General features: G+C 57.7%; 1 protein-coding gene across 2 annotated transcripts; it reads right to left on the bottom strand.

Annotated features, from left to right (window-relative positions):
- Nucleotides 1–1,456: 1,456 nt before the first annotated feature.
- Nucleotides 1,457–6,637, bottom strand: LOC118653034 (protein C19orf12 homolog). Of its 2 annotated transcripts, XM_036303512.1 has the most exons (4): nucleotides 6,610–6,637; nucleotides 5,857–5,962; nucleotides 2,450–2,628; nucleotides 1,457–1,831 (listed from the first exon to the last, which is right to left on the bottom strand). In XM_036303512.1, exons 3-4 carry the CDS (start codon nucleotides 2,610–2,612, stop codon nucleotides 1,566–1,568), a joined length of 429 nt encoding a protein of 142 aa, XP_036159405.1. In that variant the 5' UTR covers nucleotides 2,613–2,628; nucleotides 5,857–5,962; nucleotides 6,610–6,637; the 3' UTR covers nucleotides 1,457–1,565. The 2 variants fall into 2 exon arrangements, with proteins under 2 accessions (XP_036159405.1, XP_036159403.1); XM_036303510.1 differs by lacking the exon at nucleotides 6,610–6,637 and having other exon boundaries at nucleotides 5,857–5,987.
- Between the last annotated feature and the right edge of the window lie 2,439 nt (nucleotides 6,638–9,076).

The raw sequence follows: 9,076 nt of genomic DNA, 5'->3' as shown, positions 1-9,076 counted from the left end.
CCCCACACACACACCCAGAGCTGTGGAGCAGCGCCCCCTGGAAGCACTGGGAGGGGGAGCAGAGCCCCCTGGAGGCACTGGGAGGCGGAGCAGCGCCCCCTGGAGGCACTGGGAGGTGGAGCAGCTTGGAAAGGTGGGCCTCAGGCAGGGAATGCCCAGCTTCCTTCCATGTTTACAGTCACCCACCCCCTGCCTCCCTTTGTCCCTGGCGTTGGGTGTGCCCGCCTCCCGGGTCAGCGATCTTTCCAGGAATCGGAGGGGAAGGCTGTTCAGAAACCGTGTGGGCTCTGCAGACCGGGAGCTGCGGCTCTGAAGGCAGGACAGTGTGTGGGGACCTGAGGGCGGTCACTTCTTCGAGGTCGTCCTGACCCCCCACTCCACCAGGAGCCCCTCTTCCTGCAGCAGCGGCCTCACCAGCGGGACCCGGAGGGGGAGTCAGGCCGGGCTGCTGGGCAGGTGCTCTTCGTGTCCCCCCCACCCCCCATGAGGCCCCTGGGAAGGGATGAGGGGGGCAGGGGGCACTCTCCTGGGGCCGCATGAATCCAGCAGGGCCAGCTGCCAGGCCCTGAGACCCTGGGCCTGGAGGGTCCCCGTCCTGCCAGCGGCGCCCGGACAGCAGTCACCTTCACAGCCGAGCGGCTGAGCCCTCTGCCTCCGTGTCAGGAGAGTGGACGCAGAACCTGTCCCCGCGTCATCCACAGGCACCTCGGCCGGGCGCCAGCTCCCCACGGGCGGCGCCCAGGGCTGCTCTGAGAGCTCTTTCTGGAAGGAGCCCGTGCACAGCGCAGGGGGGAGACTCGTCAGCGATGGCGGCTGCTCGCGGTTCGGCTGAGCTAGGGCTGCACCCTTCGTCCCTCCCCGGCCCGGTGTCCTCTGGTCCCTGCCCTGTGCGGGGCTCAGGGCTGCAGGCTCTGCCAGGGATCCGCTCAGCACAGAGAGTTTCTCTCGGCCCCGTTTTATTCTCTTTAACCTTCACTTTCCAGAACAGGACCCAGCACAGCACACCCCCCCCCCCCCCGGGGTCCTGCCCCAGCAGGTCCAGGCGTCCCCAAGGGTGTGGACGGAGTCAGTGAAGAAGGAATGACACGGAGACAGCGTTCAGTTGATCAGCAGCCTAGCCAGGATCTCCAGCCAAGTCCTGGTCTAGATCTCCAGCAAAGTTCTGGTGTTTATTGTCTTGTTACATCTGTATTTATACCAGTTGATTTTAATCCTGTCAATTTCTATTGCAAAGGTTAGGGCGTTTCTTATCTCCATTCCAGGGAGTAAAGATTATGTAGCTTAAGCATGATTGTTTGTAGTTAAAGTGATTAACTACCCGCCTGGCACTTAGTTAAGGAGTTTTATCCCCTCCCTGACTTCAGGGGAAAATCCCTACCTGGGGAAACAACCTTTTTCGGAGAGGTGACCTTGGTTAAAACACACAGCGCTAAAGGGAGCAAACATATTAAGAACAGTATGCTATATATGCCAGGTCCCTTGAAACATATGCTGTGCAGATGTTTCTTTCCTGCAGTGACTGTGTCAAGCAGCAAGGATGGACCGGCTTCCGGCAACCCCCCAGCCTAGGCGCCGTACTGCACGGTGGTCTTCAGCTCCTTGGTGACGTAGCCCTCCAGCAGCTTCAGCAGCTGCTCCTGCAGGGCCTCGTCTTCCATGACCAGCTTGGTCAGGTGATCGACGTCCGTCCACTGCAGGCTCCCGATTTTGGCCATGACGTGGCTGCAGAGCTTCTCCTGCTCGGGAGGCGGCAGCTCCTTGAGGATGTGACTGACAGGCTTAAACTTCGTGCTCCACACCAAGGCCCCTAAGAGCCCCCCGAGAATGCTCCCTGGAAAACAGGAATTTCGTTTAGTTGGGCTGTTCACCATGCCGGCTCAGGGCTCGCTGGGAGCTCCTCCCCACGATTCAGGCCGCAGTCCATGGTGGGGTCCCCCCGGAAACCTCCTGCTCCCAGACTACAGGGAGCAACTCACCCGACCTCCAAGGGATCATGGGAAGCAACCAACCGCCCCCATTGGCAGAAACTGGTCCCCAAACGGGAGCCAGGTGAGACCAGGGGCAGGTGCATGTGGGCAACTATGGGCGCTTCTCCTGCACAGACTGGGGGCTGGGGCGGGGCCGGGAGCTCTCTGAACAGCTAATGTGAGCAGCCAGAGGCCTGGAATCCCAGCTTCCTCCTGATCCTGCAGTGAAGACAGGAACAGGCCTGCCCAGGGGACACAGGGCACACCCCCGGGGCAGGGCGCCTTCCAGTCCACAGGCAGGAGGCACAGGAGGGCGCCCTGCGCTTCTGAGACACAGACACGTGTGTCCCACCGGACACGTCTGTGCACAAAGGCCGAGTCTCAGACTCAGCTCGCCAGCCCCTCACGCAGGTCGCAGGCTCCTGTGAGGTCCCTGGGGACCGGAGGCCTCTGTCCCCCACCCCACGGGGCACTGCACTCACCAACGGCTATTCCAGGCGGGCCTCCGACCATGGACCCTAGTAAGGCCCCAGTGCTGGCGAACCCTATGGCTCGCCGTTTTCGGTACTTGACAGCCGCCTTCATCTTCTTCGCCTCCGAGAGGGAGCACAGCAGGCTCATGGCGTCCTCCTTCGTTAGGTACATTGCACACTTTGCAGGCCTGCGGGAGGGAGGGTTCCCACGCGTCAGCTCCCACCCAAAGCTCGCTCTTCCCAGTGTCCAGGGCGGACCCCCAGTTCCGGGAGGACCCCAGTTCTGCCGTGGGTGAAAGGACAGCACCGTCACGTGACAAGTCCTCTGTCACCGAGAAAGTGGGGCTGCTGGTAGTCAATAAGCAAACAGGCCCGGCCTGCGTGGCTCAGGGGTTGAGTTTTGACCTATGAACCAGTAGTTCAGGGTTCCATCCCCGGTCAGGGCACAGGCCTGGGTTGCAGGCTCCATCTTCAGTGTGGGGCGTGCAGGAGGCAGCTGATTCATGATTCCCTTTCATCATTGATGTTTCTCTCTCTCTCTCCCCTCTCCTTTCCTCTCTGAAATCAGTGGGAATATATTTTAAAAAATAAATGAATAGATAGAGAAGAGCACCCTGCTGCACACCTCAGGTAGTTTAGAGCTGGGCTTCCCAGTCACTCCGCTGAGACCCTGGGCAGTGATTCCGAGGATTGAGGGGGCCCTCCCAGTGGCATCAGTGAAGATTAAGGGAGGTAACACTTGCAATGCGCGTCCCGCTGTGCCCTGTGCCCCGAGAGCTGTGAGCTCGCAGTGGGCAGTACCTGTGGTTTATTTTCCTTACTAGTGGCCTGGTGCACGAATTCGTGCACATTGAAAGGAAATTAATTAGTAAAAAATATTTTAATATTGCTATTCGCCCTTTCTCCATAATAGAAGTGTCAACCAAATTCACGATCAACAATGACAGATGGAAACACACTCGTCCAATTGGTGCCAGAGACACTTTTATAGGTATCGCGCATGCCTGAGTCAACTTTGCCTTTTATATATCTAATAGGTACATAGCGCAAGAAATCGTGCAAGAACTGGGACCCCAGACCTCAGCATGCCACAGGACTCCCCCGAGTCCCACTGGCACTGTGGGACCCAGAGCTGAGTTTCCACCCAACCACCCGCGCCTTGACGTGCATGCAGTCCTGCCTACCCGTGCGCACCTTGCCACGCACGCAGCCTCCTGGTGACCGGTCTTTGGTTGTTATGGCATTAAGGCCACTGGGTTTTTATAATATAGACTAGAGACCAGGTGCATGAAAATTCAGGCACTGGAGGGGGGTCACTCAGCCCAGCCTGCCCACTCTCACATTCTAGGAGCCCTCGGCGGGGGGAGGCAACCTGGTGATCAGGGGAAGGCGACGCACCATCACACCACTGTGCAAGCCTCAGCTGAACCTGGCTACCTGAGCCTCGGGTGGCCCTGGGCAGCTGGGGGCCTGAGGGGACTGGGCGCCACCATCTTGTGGCTGTGGGCACCGCCATCTTTGAGGGCAGGGCAGTCAATTAGCATATTCCCTCTTTATTAGATAGGACTAGAGGCCCAGTGCACAAATTTGTGCACCAGTGGGGTCCCTCCACCTTTCCTGCAGGATTGGGCCAAAACCGGCTCTCCAACATCCCCCAAGGGGTCCTGGATTGTGAGAGGGTGCAGGCCAGACTGAGGGACCCCACCAGTGCACAATTGGGGCCAGGGAGGGACACGGGAGGTTGGTGAGCTTGGGACGGACTGCGGGAGGGCTCAGGACATGTCTGACCTATCTCACTAAGTCCCAATCAGCCACACCCCAGCAGCAAGCTAACCTGCTGGTCAGAGCATCTGCCCCCTGCTGGTCAGTACACATCACAGCAAGCGGTTGAGCAGCCTTAGCATATCATTAGCATATTACACTTTGATTGGTTGAATAGATGACCCGTTGACCAGACACTTAGCATATTAGATTTTTATTATCTATAGATATAAAAAGCAAGCAATCATAATGGCATCATGACCAGAACAACCAGAGACCAAAACACTGCAGCCCCTCGACCAGGCTGGCCCCTCCCCCTGTGGGAACCCCACCCTGATGGGGCTGGCCTGCAAAGCCCCTGCAGCTCCTTGCCCTGCCTGGCTGTGCCCCCCAGTGGGGACCCACCACCCAGGTCCGGGGCCCCCAACGGGCAGCCAGCCGGCCCCCACCTGTGTACTAGGCCTCTATTCCTATATAATAAGAGGGTAACATGCAAATTGACCCTAAAGGCGGATAGATCAGAATGACCACTGGACCAGGCAGTATGAGACACACTGACTACCTTATGGTCCCTTTCCCCGGCCGGCAGGCTCCAATCACCTGATGGCGAACGGGGAACCGGGGCTGGGTGTCAGGGGATATGGGTGGCACCAGGCCAAGACCCCTGCCCTGCCGGTTGCCCCACACACAGAGGTCAACCCATGACAGGGGCAGGGGTGGTGAGCGGGCGGGAACAGCCAACCTCTCAATCCCTTCCCCTGGCTGTCAGTCATCAATCACCAGATGGCAACAGGGGAACCAGGGGTGGGTGGCAGTGGCGGGCGGGGTCAGCTGTGGGCAGCCAGGGAAATGGCCCTGATTGCAGGCCAGGCCTAGGAACCGTACCTGCACATGAATTTCGTGCGCTGGGCCTGTAGTATAGGATAATAAACTTGCTAAATTAGACCTGCTTTCTGATGTAGCTAAACTTTTTCCAGTCCAGTGAAGCACCCCAACTTCTCTTTCATGTATTTGTCAGTAACACAGCAGTAAATATCAACACAAAGCAGATCATTATTGTAGATCACGCAGGGAGAACAAAGGGTAAAATATTTAACTGCAGCCGTGTCTGACTATATTCTGTGCAGTGAGAAAGCCTGAAGTCATTGTCAAGGTCCACCATTTCTTACTTCTTGTCAGTCGGGTCAAGTTTCTAAGCTTTCTAAATCTTTGTTTTCTGGCTAATGAAAGAAAATAGGATTCCACCGAGTCTCCTATCTGCCTACTCCAGGACTTCTGTGAGGATCAAATGAGATGAGCAGCGGAAAATGCTTCACAGACATTTGTTTAAAGTGTGAAATGTTGGCACCTGGCTATAAAGCAAGCCGTGTTCCTGGGCTGAAGACACTGCAAGGAGGCTAGTCGTTGCTAGAGAGGGGAAGCCGGGCGTTGCAACCTGACGTCATTACCTGGATGGACCCTTAGCACATTAGCCTTTTACATAGATAGATTCCTCTTCTTTCTGTGGGGGGGGGGGGGCCTTCTGGGAAGCCCAAGGCTGGACGAGGCTGAGAGGCGGCCCTTCTGCGGGGTAGGATCGGGGGTGAGGGGGGATTGGTGGGGGAGGCGAGCACTTGGACAGTAGGACCCCCCTCGCCCACACCCGCCGCACCCACCTGTCAGAATGCTGTCAACGATGTGGCAGGAATGAGACAAACACTTGGAACTGGACCAGCAAAGCAGATGGACGGCTGCGGGAAGGGTGCTCCTCCAGCTGGGATCCTGGGCCACGGCACAGGGAACAGGTATTCCCTTTTGGTTTCATTTCCTGCCTCAGGTCTGCCTGCCCCTCACTCTGAACTCTGACTTGGTTGGTCAGGGCTCAGAGCTGGTTTTCTCATTAATGGGCAATTGGCTAATTCCGAGGAAGGGGAGGGTGAGGCGGAGCCTAAGTTGGCGGCCCCCTGAGAGTCTGAAGGTCATATCAGAAAAGGCAGAGCCTAAGGTGGCAGTGACCTCCTTTCTTTGACAGAAAGATCGCTGGTTCACTCTCCTCCCCCCCCCCTCCCCCCCCAGTGCACGGGGAGACACCCTAACTCCTCCTCCTGGCTGTGGGCTGTAACAGGCCCCATGGCCCCTCTGACCTGACCTCACCCTCCTCCCTCCACGGCCTCCGAGGGTCCCTGAGCTGTTCCCTGGGCCCAGGCATGCTCCCCTCCGGCCTGTGCAGTACTGGCTCCCCCACAGGGTGCAGGGGGTGCCAGGTGACTGTCCCTGATTCTGCCTGGCACCACCCAGCCCAGCGGGCACGTCAGCCTTCCTCCTGGCGGCCACCACACGGCTCAGCATCAGAAATGACCTGCTCGGTTCACTTTCTAGCAAACGCCTCCCACCAGAAAGTCTGCCTCTGAGGGCTGGTCCCCACTCACTGCTGGGAGGGTGCCCACACCCTCTGCCAGGGCTCAGCGCTGTCCTCCATCAGTGGAGGGAGGGAGGGAAGGAGGGAGGGAGGGAGGGAGGGAGGGACGGAGGGAGGGAGGGAGGTTCATTTTCTGGTGAGAACAGCAAACAGAAGAGGCCTCCCCGTCAGCTGTGGGATGGGGGTGGGGAGGCAGGAGGAGGCGGGGCTGCTGTTTTTACCAAGAAAAACCCCCAGGTCCTGTCACACAGGGTGTGAAGCTACGGTCATGGGGAGGTGGGCGGATGCTAGGGGAGCCGCTGGGACCTGGCCAGGCCCTGTGCTCACTTCCTCCAGGCCACGCCCACGGGCCCTCTGGTCAGGGGGGACCTGCAAGCCAGCCCCGGAGCTCACCCACCCACAGGGCCGCTCTGGCTCTTCTCGGCCCCGGGCCCGGCCCCCTCAGCTGTGGGGTCACAGGTCTCGGTCCTTGGCTGCAGCCTGGGTTCCCACCCATCTGCCCGGCGCCTGACCCAGGAGTGTGCCTGGCACGGGTGGCCCAGGCCCCTGCCGGTGCCCATGCCAGGCCTGCGGGCGCCCCGACCAGGAGAGCTCAGCGCTCCGCACCCACACAGGGTCCTGTGAGCTCGCCTCTGAGACTTACATTTAGACAGAGACACGAGCCGGGCACGTCCCCACTTCCCGCATCCGCTGGCGGGATGCCATCTCGTTTGCTGCTGCGCTTTGTAAATAAAAGAAATAAAATAGTGCTGACTGCTCCCCTCTTCCGGGTTCATCCAGCCCCCCCTGCCCACCCAGGCCGCTCTCCCCTGACTTATTTCCCGAAATATGTTTTTATTGCTTTCAGAGAGGAAGGTAGAGAGAGAGAGAGAGAGAAACATCAACGATGAGAGAGAACCATGGACCGGCTGCCTCCTGCACGCCCCACACTGAGGATCGAGCCCGCAACACAGGCCTGTGCCCTGACCGGGAATCAAACCATCACTTCCTGGTTCCTAGGTCGATGCCCAACCACTGTACACACTGTCCAGGCTCCTCAGCACTTGGTGTCCGTCCTGCTGAGCCGCGAGGTCTAGAGCAGGTGCAGCCGCAGACGCCATCCCATGTGTGAGACCCGCCGTCTCACCGCCACCCGCTGCCAGCGTCGCCGTGGTCCTCGCTGTGGGGACCGAGGTCACTGCCTGGTGTGTCTCCCTCCACTGCTCTCTGAGCTCCTCCCAGGAGCCCTCCCTCCATCCCAGGACCCCAGCTCAGCCTAAAGGCCCTGGGGTGGCGCCCAGGGCAGGGTCAGCGATGGTCCCAGCAGGGCTGTCCCCAGCACCAGTGAGGTCTGCATGCGGCACACGCCTGGACAGCCGCCTAAAAATAGCTGGGTCTCAAATGTCCCCCTAGAGCAGCCGTGGGCAAACTACAGCCCGCGGGCCAGATCCGGCCCGTTCGGCTGTTCTATCTGGCCCGCAGAGCCGAAAGAGCGGAGGGTTCTCTTGCTCTCCCCTCTGCTCCTTCACCGGCAGCAGTGTTAACATGGCAACGTCGGAAACACAGCCAGCCGCAGCTCCTTCTTCTGAGTGGGCAGATTTATATCCGCCCATTCAGTAGAAGGAACAACCTCTCAGTCTTCCAGAGGCTCCTGGTAATGCCCGCGGACGCGTCTCCCGACATCACCCTGGGAATGCGTAGACACGTTATCGTGGTGATGCAGGGAGACACGCCCCTGGAGAGCACAGTGTCAGAGCCTTTCTGAGGTAAGACTAAGAGCTCTACTCAAACACAATTTTTTCCTGTTCCCACATTCTGTACATCACAATGACGTGTTAATAAAACAACAAAGACGTTCAGCTGTAAAAATGCGTGCTACAGGGCATTTGTGTGAACATGCACCACTGCACATTGGCATCGACGCAAACAAGATGGAAACCTGTGTACCCTGCATGAACCCTAGCTGCGCTGCGTTGCAGTACTGCACCGCACTGCGACGGCAGCACGGCTAGTGTGAACGAACCCTAATTCAGTGGGTTGAACAAAAAGATTGTATAGAAATGTGATGAACTAAAGATTTTATTACAAAATCGCTTAATTTCAGGGTGTCAGAAGTAATTGGACAAATGAAAAACTAAAAATCAAATGTTCATATCTAATACTTGGATGAAACCCTTTCCTGGTAATGACAGCCTGAAGTCTTGTACTTATGGACATCACCAGATGCTGGGTTTTCTCCTTTGTAATGCTCCGCCAGGCTGTCACAGTAGGGGTATATATATATAAATATCCTGCCATTTCCAGCTTTTAATAAGAAAAACTGTTGCAATGGGCATTTAAAAGTGGCACTTGGTTGTTTTTATAGAGTCCAGTGGATGCAATCTAAGATTGATAATGGGCTCTTTCACACTATGTGCACTGCGCCTGTTTTTTGCCAGTAACGGAAGTGCTAGTGGTAACTACTGGTTACCCATGTTTTGCACTGCCCTAGCACCTCC

This window comes from Myotis myotis, unplaced genomic scaffold (assembly GCF_014108235.1).
Source record: "Myotis myotis isolate mMyoMyo1 unplaced genomic scaffold, mMyoMyo1.p scaffold_m19_p_37, whole genome shotgun sequence".
In the NCBI taxonomy this organism is placed as follows: domain Eukaryota; kingdom Metazoa; phylum Chordata; class Mammalia; order Chiroptera; family Vespertilionidae; genus Myotis; species Myotis myotis.
The sequence above is the reverse complement of the archived record's forward strand: the minus strand, read 5'-3'. Positions and strand labels throughout refer to the sequence as shown.